Below are 20,073 nucleotides of genomic sequence, written 5' to 3'. Positions count from 1 at the left end.
CTATTGTGTTATTGACTGTACAATTGTTTATCCCATGTGTAACTCTGTGTTGTTTTTGTCGCACTGCTTTGCTTTTGTCACACCATGGCCATATAGAGCCTTTTATTCTCTATTTTGGTTAGGCCAGGGTGTGACTAGGGTGGGCATTCTAGTTTCTTTATTTCTATATTTTGGCCAGGTATGGTTCTCAATCAGGGACAGCTGTCTATCATTGTCTCTGATTGGGAATCATACTTAGGCAGCCTTTTTCCGACCTGTGTTTTGTGGGTAGTTGTTTTCTGTATAGTTTATTCACCTTACAGAACTGTTTCGTTTTTTTCACTTTGTTATTTTGTTCAAGTGTTTTGGTTAATAAAGAATCATGAACACGTACCATGCTGCGTTTTGGTCCGATCCTCATTACGACGTGAGCCGTGACAGCTTTATCATGGCCAGGTCGCAGTTGTAAATAAGAACTTGTTCTCAACTGGCCTACCTGGTTAAATAAAGGTGAAATAAAATAAATAATATCTGGGACTAAATACGCGATACAAGGTCTCAGCTTTGAGAGAAGAAGCCTCGTCAGGTATCAGTCAGTCACATGCAGGAATCAACGTTAATGATGAATAATGAATCATGTAAATCATGGTTATATAACTTGTATGTGTAGCAGTATATAAGGACTGAAAGGGAACCCCCTTTTCAGAGTTTTCATTGGGCTTATATTGATTTTGTGAACCTCTCCGGGCCGTGATAAAGATTGCTTAATTTACTTTGAATTTGAGTCCTTAGTGGTGAATTTCCACAATAGCTATGTTTTCCAGGATGTTGACTAATCAATATCATAATGTATAATTAGAGGATTTATAAAGGAGACAGACAACATCAAAGGGTCTTTAATATTTTTATTATTATTATAGGAGTACAAATAACTGAAATGCACATCAGTAATAGACACAGTGGTTGTCTTTTGACCACAGGAGTTCACATAATTTCAAATCTGATATTTAAATACTGTACTTAAAAAAGTAGTTAGGCCTATGCTATCAAAATATAGCCTGAAGACACTGTGTTGTGTAGCAATAAAAATGCATGTTGGTCGAGTCACCATTCATTTTCTTGCACTTTGTTTTCCCTGAAATTTGTTGCTCTTATTTTCCCTTATTTTCTGCTCTTGTGTAACCAAATAAATCATGTATTTTTTTCAACATGAACCACTGGTAAAACTACATAGGTTAGAACACATAAAAACATCAACATCGTGATTTGGTCTGAAATAAAAGCTACCTTCACAGACACGTCTTAACTACGCACACAGCTGAGGACATTGTGCAAAATAAAGACATACAATTAAGTGCCAGAAATGCAGACAAAATAAGACTAGTTCATAAATAAAAAAATAAAAAAGAATGGACCATTTTTACCATGCCAGCCACAAGCACAAACGCAGGAGTTTGAAAACAAGACATCGTTTTTTTTGTTGAACAGAATAAACAGAATTGATTTTGAAACAACAAACAACAAAAAGACTAAGAAAAACGACACTGGCAAACTAATTTGTCTGTGGGTTCAGTCGGTGTCCTGTTGGACAGTGATCTAGGTGGCCGGGCGGTGATATGTGGGGTTGGTTGCAGAATTCCTGACATTGTCAGATTGTCATCTGAAAGAACAGGTGATTCAATCTACTGTCCAATGAAGTCTAACTTAATTCGTTACCATATTACCTGGAGTTATATCTCATAGGATCCCTATGAACACCACTGTTTCAGGGTAAAGTGCCTATTTAGACTTTCACTGAGGCATAAGGCACCTTGGCGGAGGTCGCCCTGTCGTAGCCCCTCACAGCCTCTTGCAGTTCTGGGGAACGGGAAGGGTAAAGTTGCAGGCATTGATGCTGACCCTCCGTCTGCCCTGGCTGTCTACCACGGGGGATAAGGTCTGGTTCAGGCTCACCTGGGTGTTGCTGAAGGAAGTGATACGTCCACTACCAGCAATCTGCAGGTTCACAGTGGTAGCATAGCTAGTCTTTAGAGTCCTGCTGGCTGCCTGCATTGAGGAGGTGTCCTCTGGCTTTGGCTCACTCCTGTGAGGGTACTGGATGGGCGCACCCGTGTCTGGGGATGGGGCGGCCCGAGGCACATAGGCACAGATCAGGTGGCTCCGGCAACTGTCCTCCCCAAGGTCTGGGTCACCCCATTCATCCTGAGGCCAGACAGGGGAGGTCGGAGCACTCTGGTCAGGGCTGTCCCCACTGTCATACTTGGTCAGGAGTTCTTGCACGTCGGGCCAGGCAATGCTGGTGAAGTGTTGCTCGCCGTGGGTGCTCTTCCCAGGGGCCAGTCTGACAGGGGACAAGGCCCCGGGGCTGATGCAGGATGGGGAGCCACTGTAGGAGCAGGATCCCCCTCGGGGGCTTATCAACCCAGACTCCTGCTCCGCACCCACAGACCTGCGGCCTTCGCTCTCTCCCCAAGACCCCCTCCCATTCCTGACTGGACTGGGTGGTCGGTCAGCCAGGCTAAGGAAGGGCAGGCTGCTTCCCTTGGTCCTCCGCAGGTTCTGAGAATGGGTTGGAGAGCATGGGGAGAAACCAGATGGGGGAGGGGAGGTGGTGCTGGAGCTTCTCTGAATGGAGGGGGGATAAACATCTATCCATGTGGGTGAGGCAATGGAGGAGAAAGGAAATGCCAATTTGGCATTCCGCGGCTGAGGAGCGGCGACTCCCCAGACATTGGCAGGAACCCCAATGGGCGGAGGGGAGGTTATGCCTGAAGAGCAGGCTGAGGAGGCCCTGGGGAGCTCCAGGGAGAGGCCCAGGTGATTGAAGGGGCAAGCCCCTCCTGCCCGGGTGCTTCTAGGGTTGGGGGGCTTGTTCATCAGGGGGCCTGTATGATTCTGGACTGGGGGAGGGGAGCAGATCCTGCTGAATGGAGATGGGGAGGGAGAAGGGGACGGGGACTGCACTCGTGAGCTGGGCTCCGAGACAGAGAAGGGCCTTGCCACCCTGTTGAGAGTGTGAGTAGAACCACTCCAAAGAGGATCATGGGGATGGGGTATACTATTGGCACTCGCTAACGGTGGCTTCCGGTGATTCGCGACCCATCCTCCGTTAGTGGTGTTATTGTTATTATTGTTGTTACTGTTTCCATTCAAACCAATATGGCGTGGCTGGTGTAGGACAGCAGGCCTGGGCCGTGGAGAGGCAGAGGCAGAGGAAAAGGCGGTGTGATGCAGGCTGACTGGGGGGGCTGGGGAGACTGAGTGCTGGCTGCGATACGGTGGGGGGGACAGGGCTGGGGCTGGGGATGCGCATGGGCTGGAGCGGACTGAAGTAGACCGGAGAGGGGAAGGGGGACACTTAGGTGGCTGGCTCCCATCTCTGGTGTAGGAAGCATGGGCATAGCCAGGACTCAGAGGGGGGCCGCTAGGGCCAGAGGTGATTTTGGGGGAGGGTGACCTCATCCTGAGTGGGGATGCAGTGGGAGCGGGAGCCAGAGGGGCTGGACTGTCTGGGTGAGGGGTGGCATGGTCCTGGAGGCGAGTGTTCTTCTTGGCAAGACTCTGGCTGATGGACTGGCTGATGCAGGAGGCAGCCAGGGACTTGGTCAAGGCAGAAGGGGTGGGAGAGGAGCAGGGGAGTCCCCTGATGGGGGAGGGAGAGTGCTGGTAGAGACTGGGGCTGAAGGCAGAGGGGGGCTTGGCATCCATGGGTTGGCCAATGCCTGGAAGCATGGTGGCTGATCTCTCCAGTGAGGGCTGGGAGGAAGGCCGTCTGACGGGGGACAACCCCGAGGCATGGATGGATGGGAGTGATGGATCCTGACCTGGCTCTCTGGACCTCAGTGGAGAAGGTGGTAGTCTATAACCAAAGGAAAGCATAGAGAAGAGGAAATTAATAGACTTCATTAATCAGTCCCTCCAGGATTCTGTGATTTGTTATGCAAAATCAACAATTTCACACACAATATGCGAGGGGTTGCAAATTTTTACCAATCACTGCACTATTTCAGCATAGAAAAACCAAATAATCACAATGTTATCGCATAGAACTGACCTATCAACGCAGTACAAAAAGAGTGCTCGGAATTTCAACCAATCATTGCACATTCACCACATAATATGTTTCAATCAAGCCACATGTTAACAAACTGTTTTCCTCGTCAGTGCATTTTCGCTACAAATTCAACTAAATCATCGCATATTGCCATGCATATTATCACAAAAAATCCCTGTGAAACCCTGGAGGAACTGATTAATGCCACTGCCACAAAACTTGGCTTGAGGAGAAGCAGAATTGAGAGGAGAGGAGAGGAGTGCAGGCAGCGATTACTCAGTCTTGTGAAAATAAGCTACATTGATAGTACGTTTGTACATTTGTATATGCAATTTGAGCTCTTAGCTGCAATGTACACAAAATAAAATAAAACAATTTATTTTTTAATATACAGTCAAATAGGAACTGTTAAACATTTTCCCACTCGATACGACCTGGACATTCATGACAAAACACAGTTATTTCCATGTCAGGGGCCTTCTCACATACTTTGCATCTACAGTGCCTTCAGAAACTATTCACACCCCTTTACTTTTTTCACATTTTGTTGTGTTCCAGCCTGAATTTAAAATTGATCAAATGTAGATTTTGTGTAACTGGCCTACACACAATACCCCGTAATATACAAGTGGAATTATGCGTTTAGAAATGTTTACAAATTAATACAAAATGAAAAGTTGAAATGTCTTGAGCTAATAAGTATTCAAACCCTTAAATAAGTTCAGGGGTAAAAATCTGCTTAACAAGTCACATAATAAGTTGCATGGACTAATAGTGTGCAATAATAGTGTTTAACATGATTTCAATGATCTGTAAGGTCCTTAAATCGAGCTGTGAATTTCAAACACAGATTCAACCACAAAGCCTAGGGAGGTTTTCCAATGCTTCGCAAAGAGCACCTATTGGTAGATGGATAAAAATAAATTAAAAGCAGACATCGACTATCCCTTTGAGCATGGTGAAGTTATTAATTACACTTTGAATGGTGTATCAATACACCCAGTCACTACAAAGATACAGTCGTCGGAGAGGAAAGAAACCACTCAGGGATTTGGTGATTTAACAGAGTTTAAGGGCTGTGATAAGAGAATATTGTAGTTACTCCACAATACTAACCTAAATGACAGAGTGAAAAGAAGGAAGCCTGCACAAATTATTTCAAAACATGCATCCTGTTTGCAATAAGACACTAAAGTCATACTGCAAAAAATGTGGGTAAGAAATAAACTTTATGTCCTGAATACAAAGTGTTATGTTTGGGGAAAATCCAACACAACACATCACTGAGTACCAGTCTTCATATTTTCAAGCATGGTGGCTGCATCATGTTATGGGTAGACTTAGAAAGCACTAGGGAGTAAAAAAAAAGTAAAGGGAATAGAGCTAAGCACAAGCAAAACCCTGGAGGAAAACCTAATTCAGTCTGATTTCCAAAGACAGAGATAAATTCACCTTTCAGCAGGACAATAACCTAAAACACTGGAGTTGCTTACCAAGACAACATTGAATGTTCCTGAGTGGCCTAGTTACAGTTTTGACTTAAATCAGCTTGAAAATCAATGGCAAGACTTGAAAATGGCTGTCTAGCAAATGATCAACAACCAACTTGACAGAGCTTGAAGAATTTTAAAAATAATAATTAGCAAGTATTCTACAATTCAGTTGTGCAAAGGTCTTAGAGACTTACCCAGAAAGACTCACAGCTGTAATTGCTGCCAAAGGTGATTCTAACATCTATTGACTCTATTGATACTTACTTAAATTGGATATTTCTGTATTTCATTTTTTATAAATTTGCTAAACTTTCTAAAAACGTATTCACTTTGTGATTATGGGGTACTGTGTGTAGATGGGTGAGAGAAAAAAATATTTTAATCCATTTTGAATTTGGGCTGTAACACAACTAAATGTGGAATAAGTCAAGAGGTATGAATACTTTATGAAGGCACTGTACTACTCCATCTACTCTGTGAATAACACTGTTTTATCTGATTCATAGAATTTCTTTCGGAACTCTTAGTGGAGAAACAGGAAACAGTATTTGCACACTTCCGGTCAGAGGCGCATTCCTTTAATCTTTCTCCAGTTTTACATTTTACCCCCATTTACCTTCACAAATTGGTTTAGGGTATGTAGTAGATTCTGCCTATTATTCTACAAGAACTCTTAGTGGAAGAATGAAGCTATGGACCAGTGAAACTGTGTTACTACTGTATTAAGCCCTATCAAATACTGTACCTTTGGCTGGGGAGTGTGGCGTTGTTTGATCCGTTCCAACTCATAGGGAGGCTCCTTCTGCCCTTGGTAGTGGGCAGGTGCAGGTTGGGTGGTCTTTGGCTGGTGAACTTAGGCAGACAGTCAGAGGACTGCACCCCTGGCGGAGGTGTAGGCATCAGGCTTTGGAGCGATGACCATGGACGGGGAACCATGTCCCCCTCTTTTCCTTTGGAATCCTCTGGGACTTGACTCTCCTTGACTCTCTGACCAGATGTATGTGTGGCTTGCATGGGTTCAGTCATAGGCGACTGAGTGGGACTCCACACTAAGGGGTTTGACCCCTCAGTTAGCCCAGAGATGGACCTCTGTTGTGTCGGAGATGTGTCGGAGATGTGAGAGGAAATCTTTGGTGCCGCAGGTGAAACATCCCGATCATCTAGAGTGCCATCTTGTGACTTGGCTTTGGTGGATTCAGCTTCGCTTTGATGACCAGGGGCCATCTGGGGTGAGCTCCCCCTCTCAGCCCCACCGGCCACATAAGGCGGCATTATCTTGTTGTTTAAACTGGCTTCGTCTGGCTTCACCACCTGGCTTGTCTCTGGTTCAGTTGGAGCCTGCTGTTGAATGGTCTTCAGCAGCTCCTCTGCAGCTCCAACCCCTGGAGACCTGTCTTTGTTCCCACATGGGCCTGCTAAAGAGGCTGCTGCTACCCCCAGAGCAGGATCTTCCCTAATGGAGTACAGATTATGTCCTTTCTGCTCTGCCCAAGTCCTGCTGAGATTCACAGACCTCTCTGGGGTCCTTGGATAACCATCAGCTGGAAACTCCATCCCTACCCCTTGGATGGGGCCTTCCTGGACTGGGGAAGCCCTCTTGGGGTGAAGCCTCCGCATCTCAGCTCCTGAGATTACTTCCTCAGACTGGTTCTCCATAAGCTTCCCCTCCAGAGCAGTAGTCACTACCTCCTCAGGCCTAACCTGAGAGGTTTTTGGTGGGGTAGTCAGAGGGGAGGAGGGGGGAGAGGCAATGGATGTGGATTCCAGGTTGGAAACACTGTCCCTGGGTCCGGTCAGGGCGCAGCTGTTCTCCTGCTGGCGGTAGGTGGGGGACAGCTGTTCACTGACAAGGATGTGTCCAAAGAGCTGGGGTTCTGAGGAAACTGAAGTCATCTCCTGGCAGCCTGTAAATAAAAAATTAAAAAATCAGCCTAAACACTGTCATTCACTGATAAACATTATGGAGGCTTTGCATGTCATGTTTTATTTGTTGTCTTTCCTGACCAACCATATGAAGGCTTTACTTTCACTATCAAACATGGTAAATCACAGTTTATATGTGTTCTTCCATTATTTAGCAGTGCTTACTAAAACAACTCAAATTCAACAATAAGACACCAACAAGTCTTTACATATCCTCACCACTACACAATCTAATCAAATCATAGCCATTTATACAGGATGCTAAAGGTACTGACCAGTGGAATGGCTCTGAGCTCGTTTTACTGTAATCTTCTCCTCCTGATGCTGCTGTGGCGGCTGGGCCTGAGGAGGGACGCTGTGCCTGGTGGTGACGGTCCACGGTGCATGACCCACACACACCCTCTTGTGGTGAAGTGGCACCTTCATGATGCTGGCCTTGGCGCTGTACATTCGAGCCAGCATTTGAACTTTACTGAGGATTCTCTCTGAGTTCTCCACCAGACATGGATCACCGGGGCTGGCCTCGAACAGGCCTATCCCCGCCACGTCTGCGACCGCTGCTCCCTCGTACAGGGTCCGGCTGGAGGACACCATCTTACAGTGGCGGGACCAGCGGCCCACCTTGATCTGGCTGGGTAGGCCCTCTAGGTTCCCAGTGAGGGAGCTCCTGTCTCTGATTCTACCCCACCCAGCCTGGGACATTGGGGCGGTCTTACTGTCATGAAGACCTGTAGGTGGAGGGACAGTGGAGTCTTTCTGGGCCTCTTTAGATTCTGTGTCCGGATCACTTGGACTTGGTTTGTGGCCATTGATTACCTGCTGGTCTTTTGTGATCACTTTGGCTGCTTCGTCGCTGAATGAGGGCTCGTTGGTGATGTCTGTTGACAGGTTTGGTATGATTTCCCTCTCTGTGCTAACAGGGGCTCCTACTTTCTCCTTCTCTTTCCAATCCTTCATCAGCTCTGTGCAGGGCAGCTCACTCCCTGGCTCAAACCTGCTACATTTTTCCAGAGCAGGCTCACCCTGACCTGGTGCCTGCCTGTGGTCTTCCTGGGAACCAGCAGCAGAAGTGGAGGAACAATCTGGGCTGAGGGCTCCCTCTCCCTGGTCAGGAACTGACGGAAGAGGAGAGGGGAGCTCTGACTCAGGTTCTGGTTCTGCACCCCCATCGGAGCGCCCGCTCTCCGAGTCACACAGGCTGTCCTGGTGGCCAAAGACAGCAAAGTGGGACACGGAGTCTTTGACCAGGCCGGTGGGGATGATGAGGGAGAAGCTGTTTCTCCTGGCGGTGGGGCTGCTGTCACTTTCTCCTGCTTCTCCTGCCTCGGCCTCAGCCGCCTCGTAGTAGCTGCGGATCTTCTCGATGATCTGCCTGTCTGACTTGGTGAGCTGGGTCTCTTTCTTGTGCGCCAGAGGGCTCTGTACAGTGTGCTCTGGGACAGAGAGAGGAGCTTCTGGGGGCTTGTCCTCGTTGGGGAGGTCAGAGCAGAGTTCCTTCTCCCTCTCTCTTTCGTCTGGGAGGTTTACAGGAGAGAGTGGCGTCGAGGTTTCGAACGTTTGCTCGTCCTCCACCTCTGATGCATTTCTTTCCCCAACTGTCCCGGTTTCTTTGGCTGATGTGCTCTCCTCCTGAGGCCTCTCCTCTATAACATCAGCTGGCAAAGGTGTTGACTCTCCCTCTTCACAACCACCCTCCTCTGAGGATTCCCTGGACAGACATGGTGGAAGAGTTTGGTCTTCCATTTTGGTTCTGCTCCCCTCCAGTTGCACTGTTATCTCCTCTGGACTATTGGGATGGGGGTCTTGCGACTCGCAAGTCTCCTCCGTAGGGGAAGCAAGCAGCAGGTAATTTCCTTGCTGAGCAAGTGGACATGAATGTGGCTCAGTTGCTGGGTCCTCCAGAGACTCATCCAGGGGTGAATCCTGTGGAGAGACAGAAACAGATCTCCTACTATTAAACGCATCTCCTACTATACGTACATGGGGAAGTAATGCAGCACTAAATTGATAGCTCATAAAACTAGACACTGATGTCTAGTGACTAGACAAGTGACACAGGTTGCTTCAAATCCATGGCAGCTGTTTAATAGTGTGTGAATTGTGAAAGAGAGTATAGCCTACCCATACTATGTCAGGCTTGAGTTCGGCCATGCCCTCTCGCACGCGGCTCTGGTTAATGAACTGCATGATCTCCTCGGTGATGGAGAGGGTGGGTGGGGCGCTCAGGGGGGGTAGGTCCTCTTCTTCCAGGCCCAGGCAGGGGTCCGGACGCTCTGCCTCAGCCTCCACCTCCATCACAGAGGAGGCCAGGGTGTTGGTGCTGCCTGAGAATCCCAGACTATCTGCCCCAGGACACATCTCCCCCTCGCTGCCAGCCTGTGGAGATGGACATGAACATAAACACTGAGATGGAGAATGCCAGGAAGGGAAGGTGTACTACTCATGTACTATTCTTGCAAATGAGATATCATCTGATGTGTATGACAGTTGTGGGTGGATAGGGGCAAAACCAGTCTGAATCAAGCTTACCTTTAAAGAGACTGGATTCCATGAGAAGATAGGAATGGTTGGGGGAAACAAACAAGGGTGTGTTTACTTTCCATTAAAAACGTACACACTACAAGGAAACAAGATAAACAAGAATCCTTTAAGAAAATTCTCACCATGATATGCTGTTTCCAAGTCTTTAGTTGGAGCTGGAAAGAAACAGCCATAAGCATTTAAGAATGAGTCATTTCCAATTATTAAATTTATGAATTCATATTTTCAAGCTCTGTATGTTTAGTCCAAGTCCTGTGCAGTGAGTGATCTCTAGGCCCTTGTTCATAAAGCGTCTTAGAGTAGGAGTGCTGATTTAGGATCAGGTCCTCCTTGTCCATATAATCTGATTCAAATATGATCTAAAAGGCAAAACTGGTCCTTGATAAGCATTTCTGCTTTGAGGCTCTTGATGTATGTGGACCCTGGGCCTATATCCACAACGTGTCTCAGAGTAGGAATGCTGATCTAGGATCTGTCCATATAATCGTATTCATTCGGATTTAAAAGGCTAAACTGATCCTAGATCAGCACTCATACTCTGAGACGCTTTGTGGAAAGGTCCTGGTCTATAGACATGAAGTCTCACCAGACTGCCTCCTGCCACGGCGATAGGACAGGTTCCCCTCCAGCAGCAGGGGAAGGCTCTTCTTGGCCTTCTCTGGGGTGTAGATGAACTCTGGGGGCTCTGGACACACACACACACACACACACACACACACACAGAGAGAATTCATTTAACTCATTTAACTTTGTTATTTGTTAGATTTATGACAAAGAAGAAGCCATTACCCTCATCCAACTTTGGGGTAAAAAATGTGCTTAAAACCAGTAAAGATATCCAACAGAAATAAAAGTGTTTTGAACTAAAAACCTAAAGTCGTTCACACACAAATTAGACACTAGGTGCATTACAGGTAAGAATGGCTTGTCCTGACCTGATTGGCGTCTCCCTCGATGGTATTCATCGCATCTTGGAGATGATTTTTTTAAACGATCCTGATCAAACTGAGGAGCTGTGAAAAATAAATGGCGAGTTACTGAGTTGTGCATGATTGTAAACTGTGCACAATTGGTGTCAAATACAGTGTAAATTGAAAGTTCAAAGTGCAGGTGTATGAACGTATGATGGTTTGAAATGACATGAAACTCACATTGACAGAAGTTGTCACCGAGTACCTGCCTTGCCTGAAAAATACATTGGGTTATTTCAACGATTGCTCAACCTGTGACAGTGTTTGCGGTAACTATAAACAGCCACAAGGTGGCTGCACATCCTAACAGAGTGATTACAATATTCTCTGTTTCAGTTTAGCCACAGCCTTCAGTGTTATATTGGCTGAAAAGTATTGCCATTCATATCGGGCAACATTTACCGTAATGTACAATAAGCCTTACCTTCTGGGGTAGAGAGGCAAGATGGTTCTCCACTATCAGCCTCTTGAGGTAGTGCAGCCAAAGGCGTTTCTCTTCCTGGTTTTTGGTCTGTAACATGGGTAGGAGGGTAGTTCAAGTACACTGGCCTGACACAATACAATGTCCTGTCCTTTGATAGTGGTTTACTCGTACCTGTACAATGTGCTGCTGTTTGGGGATGGTCTGATCGGACACCTTAAAACACAGGGGGTCCTTCATGGTTTCTACGAGAAGAAGGTTACAGCACTGAATGGAGAGGAGGGTAGAGAGATGAGGGAAAGGGGAGAGTGAAAGACGAGAGGAACGACAGTGGAGGGGAAATAAGGGTGTCAGTACATGATAGAGAATCAAGCAACAAAAACATTATACTTTTTTGATTGGTGTAGGCGTCATCTCTATTGATACATGCTCCTAGCATTTACAGAAACACAATAATCGGATCAATTCATTCCGGTGTCCGCACGTCACTCACAAATATGTGGGTGCTGTAGATGAAATGCTCCAGCCTCTTTTTAGCGATAAGCAGCATCTTGTCGAAGAGGAAGAATGCCCTCTCCTTCTTGACCCGTTGAACCCTGAAGGCGCCCTCCAACACCAGCTCCCCAAAGCCACTGAGGTCTGGACCTGTCCAGTTGGTCAACAAGCTCTCAACCTCCTGCCAGAGTCAAAAGAAAAACCGTGTTTGTGTTAACCTCAGCTTGACCTCTGATCTTCAAAAACAGTAGTCGAGACTGAGGTGTCCAAAGACCTCCAGATGTAGTGGAGACTGAGGTATCCAAAGACCTCTGCAACCTCTAACCTCTTTTGACTTTTAACCTCTGACCTCTACAGCCAGTTCAGGGTCATAGATTATGATCAGCAACAAAAGCTAAATTCTTTGTTATATTTTCAATGACAACTGCCGTAGTGAGTGACTGGGCAGAGCTGGTGGTCCATACCTGCAGCCTGACAGCGTGGTCCTGCTTCCTCTTCATATCGTTGATGTACCAGGCCACGGCTGTCATGGTGATGATAGCATCCTCCACTACCTCGTAGCCAGGGTCACTTTTATCAAAGTGTTTGGCCAGCTCCTGACACACAGGGGCGATAGTGAGGTTAGGCTTCTATTACGCTTCGATCACACCGTCAGTGTCATTGCATTTTGGTACACCAGAATTACATTCATTTCCAATGAAACGCTACGTTTTCCTTGCAGCATTGCTTTGCAGAGGCAGTTGCAGTGCGTTCGGCGTGATGCATATGTTGGATTTATCGAACGAATACGTCAAACTGTATGTGTAGACGGCTTGACAGAAATGGTAGCAGAAGGGGAATGTTAAGCGTTTGTTACATACACATCCAGATAATACTGTCGGTGTGTTCGAAGCGTTAGTGTCAGTATAACGAGAAGGGGGTAGCTGCAGCTCAATATGGCGACCGGAGTATGGACGAGTGGGTGTGTCGAAAGGAAAGGAGTATCAAGGCAACTACTGTACCGCAAGAGTTTGAACTTCTGTTTTGAAGCCAGAGAATGAGTCTGGGTTGTATTTCACTGTTAGTTTTACACCATTAATTTAACATTTTCGGTTATAAAACTGACGATTGTTTCTTTTTTTATTAAAAGTACTGATCATGTGTGTGTTCTTACTGTGACTGCCACCCTAACGTTGGCTACTAGGCATCTCCTTCCCACACCGTTGCGGGACAGTAGTGCTTGGCAAGCGAGAGCGAAGGGCATTGTGCCTGTGTTTTTGCCGACTGTACGTATGTATCAAGGTGACATCTAAATGGTTTTCAATAGGAGTTTATTTATTGTGTAGGCTGCTATCCTACTTGAAATAAAATCATAGGAGGTAAAAAACAAATGTTTTTAAAAATGGCCACGTTAGCTACCGCCTGCAACACTGTGGTACAGCTGCTCAGTGGGAAGCAGCTCCGCACAACACCAGTGCACCAGTCAATGAAGAGATTCGATTATCTGGCCCGGGTGTGATTAAGATGCTCCGTTCAAAGCCCACGGAAAAGTTTCCTCAAAACAAAAGTGGCTAGCTTAGGTTAGATGAAGCATGTAGATAATGAGTAGGATTTTGTGTTTTCACATGCAAACGTGATTGTTTTTTTTTTGTTTTTTTAAACGCTTCATCTGCCTTCCCAATGAAAACTAGTTTGAAAATGCAAACATATATTTGATGGGAAAGAGATGTTGTATGTTTCTGGACGATGCACCATGCTGCCTTGTTGACAACATGATAGAACGGCACAGATTATTGTTCGATTTTGCCCGTTCATGTCACTGGCCAATGGGGCCATAGACCAGCGCACCGTTGCTCAGGTTAATATAACTCATAGCACTGGTTTATCAACGTTGAAATGAGCTGAATCTCTTTCCATACTCCTTTCGACACACCCACACCATATTGTGCTGCAGCTACCCATACTTGAGAATAACCACCACAGAGGTGGGCTTGGAGAGAGAACCCGACGTCGTTGATCAGTGTCCAAACACAGCTATGAGTTGTGTTGTGAGTGTGCGTTTAAACATAGGATCCTTATTTCATTTCACAGAATCTCTATGCTTCATTTACTCGCTAGCTGTTCCCGTGGTCTGCTGAGTATCACACACCAATAAAGGCAAGGAGCGCAGAGTAAGAAACAGGATGATTTCTGATGATTTGGATTGAAGGGAAACAGTCTACAATGGGGCCTGTACCTTTCCTCTGTGTACAATATAGAGGAGTTGTACATATTCTCTGAATAAGTTTGACATTGATAGTATTGGATCAGTATCATCATATTGTCTCTCTGACCCAGTCCATGACCCATACTGACCTGCAACAGGAGGTGGTACTTGAGGATCCTCTGCACTGGCTTCAGAAGGTAGGTCTCCAGGGGCAGGGAGTGGCACAGGGTGGTCTGCCTCTCCTGGAAGAAGCCCACCAGGCTCTTGTTCTTCATGCAGTCCCTCAGAACAGCCACCGAGCTGGGGAAAGAGATCCAGGAGGAGTGGAGGGGGGGGTCCACAGTAAGACTCATCAGTTGGCTCATCGCTATGCCAGACAGCACTTCATCTCATGGTGAAGTGTACAGTAATGTGTTCAGCGTATGCCTCCGGTCCCCCCTTCAGAGGGGCCTCTTTTTTGTCTGAACGCAACTATTTTACGCACACTAGAACATTCTGCATCATTCCCCTTGCTGTCCGACTGTGATGTCTTTCTTAGGCAAAAGCTCAGATATCTGCTAACAGCATCTTTTCGGGGTTGAGCTACGAACGTGGCCGACATCAGTGGATGAATGCACACAGCTCAGGTACAGGGTCACGGCACCGTCGACATCTCATAACAAATCTAATTCGGTTCTCTGTGACAGACACATGAAAGGCTGTTTATACAGAGCACATGTAGAACACCACATCTTCATGGTGACGGGCAGCGATCCAGTGCTATTCAAACATCTGCCAGTCAAATAGTAGTGGCCCGTGAGATTAGAATTGATGTGGCGCGAAAGATGCTGCTTCCAAAAGGCTCGCGATGTGTTTGTATTTTTACACGCACAATATACTGTAAGTTAGCCTGATTGAGCAGTGACCGAATCTTTACCGCGATCATTAAGTCAGTCTGACTGTCGTCTTTCGTTGGATTCACCTAGTTTCACTTGTCTGTCCGACCACTGAGTAGTTCAAGCTAATCAAGACCCTGAGCACGGTTACATGCACACGATAATGTGATTATTGTGGATAGTCGGGTTAACATAATAGTTTGTTTAAAATGTTGACGTGCATTTCAAGAAGAATGATTTCCCTAATAATCCTGTTTACATGACACATCTGAAATCAGGCTAGTGCACAAAATCGCTTACCAAAATAAACGTTCTACCCACAGTGGCCATGTTATTTTTTGCGAAGACCTTTTGATTTTGAGTTCGGACATTTGTATATGTCAAAACTATTTACAAGATGCATAGGTTCAGTTTTTCAGGACTCACTTCACTGCCACATAAGAAGGAGGCCCGCGCTACCCGGGGCTGGCACATGGACAGATCAAATACACCGCTGGAACGCTGATTAAGGTGTTTACATGTCCTAATCATTTGAAAGATGGCTCAGAAAATCATGCGTTTTAATCGGTTTATGCTTACTTCGGTTTTGACCGTACTCCGGTTAAGATCAGCAGAGTGAGGTGTTTACACGACTAATGCCATACTTGACCTACTGCCACAATCAGTTTAATATGGAATTATTACTGGTGCATGTAAATGTGCTCAATGTCCATAAAACTCATTTCCCTTTCACTAATGTCTCTCCACAAAGGATGGTGATTACAACTGTACCCCCCACCCCCACCATCATATACACTTGTATTCTTATTGAAATAACAAATGAAAATGTGTATATTGAACTTTACTTGTCCACTGTATTGAATTCATTCTATTCTCACCCCAGGTCACTTCACTATAGCTATCATTCAATGATCCAGGTCGAATGACAGCCCCAAGGGCACATCAGTATAGCGGTGTGTGTGTGTGCGCACGTGTGTGTGTGTGGGACTTACTTGGGGTAGTTCATACAGTACAGGGTATATATGTCGAAGGCTTCGCTCTAAACAAGAGAAAGAGAAACCCCCCCCCAAAAAACGATTACATTAGTGGGGAGAAGAGAGACAGATGAGAAAGACCAGCGACACCAAGCATCTGTCTCCATGTTCCCTCTGCTACAAATCACTGTCATCTGAGAGACCCCCTGTGATCATGTGACACCTCTCCTCACACCAGGGTCATTCTCCAGGTCTCACTCAGAAATAAATACTTTGTTTCTATTTCATAGCAAAACCCCATTCCCTGACTTATGTAAACATGTATTCTCATCCAAGAAACATCTCATCTAAACATCTCATCTCAGAAAGCAAAGGAATGAGAAAATAATTGCATTTTATATTTAAGTAGGTTTAGATAACGGTTCCGTGAGGTCAACTGAATGTTACCTTCCAAAACAGTTGTGTATACATGTATACTTGTCTTTACCACTCAGTCTTACATATGGCCAGCAGGTATAGGGTTTGAGATTCATAGCTTAGCAGATGGTGAATAGTTACAGGCTACAGCTGACTCCATGCAGACCCAGTGTCTTACTGCACCTAAACTAAGAGCACGTAATGGCCTCATTACAATCAGAAACGGTCACATTTGAACTGCTTTTCCCACATTCCACTCCGTGGTAGCGAGGGGCCGTTGTCCTCACACTGTTTAGAGAGGTTAGCCTAGCTCAGAGAAGCATCGCAAAACCCAGAATAACCTTGCCGGTAATGGCTTAATCAAATTTCCGCAGCCATCTATAATTGGCAACAACAGTAGCCCAATCAATAGCAGAGAACTATAGCGACCTGCTGGATAAGAGGGTTTGGGCGCCAAAGAGAAAAGTACAGGCTGGAGATGGGACTAAGAATAGGCACCCTTGGATCCTGGACCGCAAATGGGATTCTGGTTCTTGTGTCTTGGTCCGGCTTTGGCAGGGCCAGGCGTGTCAGTCTGGAGCCCCACATATGGAGGCGTACCCTGGGAGTCAGGGACATAGACGCTGGCCATTCTCCCAGCCGACACAAAGGAGAGCCTGTTTCCCCTGGTTGGTTGGACCCTTCACTGTTCCTGTTTAGTCAGCGGTGGTTCTGTGTCATTACCCAGACGACTAGAGTAGAGCACCATGAGGGTGTGCAGACCCACTCAACTGTAGTGAGCACACGAGTTGAAGGATCACCGCCACCACCGCTTCAGAACCAGAACCAATCACGATATCTCCCTGGTCACGGACCTGCACACACTCACATAGCCCAAGTACAAACATTTCCTCTGACACACTGCCCAATGTCAGCGGCCCACTTCAAACAGCTGTGGTTCTCTATTTGGCCGAAAACAAAAGTTTGTTTCACACGATCTGCTTGCTTGATATTTTAACAGCGCTCTGCATCCAGAGAACAAAAGAGCTACTGAATACAAGCACCATATTAGCCTACACAGCGAGCCAGTCTTAAGCCATGACCCAACAGGGGCTGGCTATGACCAACCAATCAGGAAACACTGGTTTAGGTCATCGGAATACCCACCAAAAATGTGCAATGTGAATTTACGGGTTGTTTGTGCTTTATCATAGCAATGTGGTGACTCACCCTCTCAACGAAGCACTCAGCAATGGCTGCTGCATGAGGACTCCTCTCCAGGTCCTCCAGAAGCTCACTGTGAGACAGACAGACAGACAGACAGACAGACAGACAGACAGACAGACAGACAGACAGACAGACAGACAGACAGACAGACAGACAGAGAGACAGAGAGACAGAGAGACAGAGAGAGAGAGAGAGAGAGAGGTAGGTCAGTCAGTTATGGGCCATGAGAACACCAGTGCAGTAATGTAAACTTATCAATGAAACACAGAGGTCATGGAACTTGTCTACATTCCTGGGACTCATGCTCTACGAATCAGTACAACAGCTCTCAGTCATGATTAAACATATCACTGTCAAATACTGTAACATCCATGTAACAACTACTCATAACACATAACGATGAGCACATAAACTGCTATGTAAAATGGACAGCACAGATATTGCTTGGTAGACACTGTGCAGTGCTTATGAGTGCATGTGAGTTTGTCAAGGCCTAGGACAGTTCATGAGAACTGAGCACCCCCATTTGTTTGGAGACTGTTATTCCGTCTCCACCGAGGCTCTTGGAGCTGGTGTTGAAGACGATCCTGGCAGGGATGGATCCCAAATCCCAACTCCATTTCCACAAAGGATTCATTTATGTCTCCCCTTCCCATCCTTCCAAACGATCTCCTAAATGCATGCAGATGGGACACATCTAGCCTTGGCTTCACATCAGCCAACCCCAACCAGAACCCCCTTCCAGCTGTCCCACTACCCGCCCCCCTCCGCAACACCCGCACCTTACAAAGACAGACCTGAATCAGACTGCCTTTAACAGGGGAGAGTGGGTGGGTGTTTGCTTTCAAGGGTCAAATAACCACGTGCACCCGTTTCACCTTTGGTCCCGTGCTGCGAGCTCACACTAGCCTCCTCATCACCATGGAAAGACATCTTATGAAACACATACGCAACCTCTCTCCAGGACCCGGTAACTTTTGATTAACATCCTACTTCGTGTATGTCAGCGGAGGGAGAGAGCGGAGGGTCTCTCTTTTCAGTATCTGAATGAATCAAAATGATCGGTGAAAGATTTTCTTGGCGGGAGAGTGTGGAAAAGGTAAGGAATAGTAGTGAGGAGGGGAGATTTGAGGGAGTGGGGATAGTGATGACGGTTTGAATTCTGACTCCGATTAGGAGAGGATGGAAGTTGACGTAGCTAATGTAATGGCCGTCCCTAGTGGTTACTGGGACATCTCAAAAGGGACAACTCGCCTCACATTCCTGGACAGGATGCTGAAACTGAGGGTGTCGTTCGCCGTGGTCCCATCAGCCCGTATCTGAGGTTACACGACGTGATGAGCAGCCCAGCCACACTCAGTTCATTAGCAAAGCCCAACTTCCCTGCATCTCTGAGAGGCCCTGGGCTGCCGGACTGGCCAGTCTCTCGGGATCCCCCCTCTTCCGAAGGAAAACAGAGAGGCGCTCTGTAAACACCCGGAGTTCGCCTTCATACGGCCGGGGGGGGGGGGGGGGGGGGGTTCAGAGTGAAACCGCAGCCCTTCATTCTTTCGCGTCGCTTTCTCCTCCCTCGGAGACGAGGCTTGTTTCGCGGCTGCCCTCCGCGGTGAGAGGGCGTCATTACGGTTTCGGTGGGAAGCAGAGGGGAGTTATGGGTGGTTTTTTACCAAATGGCCACAGAGCAGGGTGTCTCTGAGTGCCACTGGCCCTGACTGATGTGGGAATCCTGTTGTTGACAGACAAAGACAAAGAGAAAGAGGGAACAAAGACATGCCACCACGGAGACATTCCCCTCCATCTGCAAGAGCAAAGGGCTTACAACAAGACTACATCTGCAGTGCTGCAGCATGTTTGCAAACTTGTATCCTCACGTTGGATTTCATTAAGGCTTGGCACTTACTAGAAGGGCCTGGTACAAGACAAAAGCCCTGGAATGTATTTGGCTGTCAGGACCTTGGACTTGAGTTATGCTTGTAACCAACCCTACTAATTACTTTCCCAGCTTTTCATTTTGAAAAACACTCCATCCATAGACTTTGAACAGAGATGCTCCATATTTGAGTTCTGGGGGGAAAAAGTCCAGTTTTAAGTCACGCCTACTGATTCTCCTCACCGTACGCGCATTGTTCTTCCCTGTGAAATATGACACACGATAATCTGGTATTTGAAGTACGTGCATTTGATCCTCTAAGATCGAGGGTGAACTGTGAGGGGAAAGAGGAGTTTCCTTCAGATGATCCCTTTACAGTCGTATATATTTCACGAGGACTTACAGTCAAACAGGGGAGTCACCTGAGAGGCGCACTGTCAATGAACTCACACGGTCCCTCACTTCTCTCTGTTCCGTTCTTTCCACGTCCGTACTTCTGAGCCCCTCTTTTCATTGTGTTTATAAGGTAATACCTTCCATACGGCCTGTTCCCCTTTCTCTTTCCCCCCGGTACTCCTCACTTCCCTCCTTCTTCTCCTTTAATAATCATCCCTCTCTCGTGGAGTGTGATCTCTGCATTAGATTTTAAGCACTTGCAGGTCTGTTTTC

The 20,073-nt window shown here is 46.7% G+C and overlaps 1 protein-coding gene across 3 annotated transcripts in view; it reads right to left on the bottom strand.

The window, feature by feature from the left end:
* Window positions 1–867: 867 nt before the first annotated feature.
* The window catches only part of LOC109908933 (uncharacterized), a 56,095-nt gene continuing 36,889 nt past the window's right edge, over window positions 868–20,073 (bottom strand). For all 3 annotated transcript variants that reach the window (XM_020507737.2, XM_031796024.1, XM_031796023.1), the window contains 16 exons: window positions 17,538–17,604; window positions 15,930–15,976; window positions 14,212–14,362; window positions 12,342–12,473; window positions 11,876–12,058; window positions 11,557–11,649; window positions 11,386–11,472; window positions 11,142–11,175; window positions 10,926–11,003; window positions 10,577–10,675; window positions 10,113–10,145; window positions 9,979–9,989; window positions 9,571–9,825; window positions 7,725–9,372; window positions 6,272–7,430; window positions 868–3,838 (listed from right to left, as the gene is read on the bottom strand). In XM_020507737.2, the coding sequence (XP_020363326.1) occupies window positions 1,819–3,838; window positions 6,272–7,430; window positions 7,725–9,372; window positions 9,571–9,825; window positions 9,979–9,989; window positions 10,113–10,145; window positions 10,577–10,675; window positions 10,926–11,003; window positions 11,142–11,175; window positions 11,386–11,472; window positions 11,557–11,649; window positions 11,876–12,058; window positions 12,342–12,473; window positions 14,212–14,362; window positions 15,930–15,976; window positions 17,538–17,604 (6,097 nt within the window). In that variant the 3' untranslated portion in view covers window positions 868–1,818. The remainder of the gene's footprint in view (window positions 3,839–6,271; window positions 7,431–7,724; window positions 9,373–9,570; window positions 9,826–9,978; window positions 9,990–10,112; window positions 10,146–10,576; window positions 10,676–10,925; window positions 11,004–11,141; window positions 11,176–11,385; window positions 11,473–11,556; window positions 11,650–11,875; window positions 12,059–12,341; window positions 12,474–14,211; window positions 14,363–15,929; window positions 15,977–17,537; window positions 17,605–20,073) is intronic.

The sequence above is a fragment of the Oncorhynchus kisutch genome, linkage group LG18 (genome assembly GCF_002021735.2).
Source record: "Oncorhynchus kisutch isolate 150728-3 linkage group LG18, Okis_V2, whole genome shotgun sequence".
NCBI lineage: Eukaryota > Metazoa > Chordata > Actinopteri > Salmoniformes > Salmonidae > Oncorhynchus > Oncorhynchus kisutch.
The sequence above is the reverse complement of the archived record's forward strand: the minus strand, read 5'-3'. Positions and strand labels throughout refer to the sequence as shown.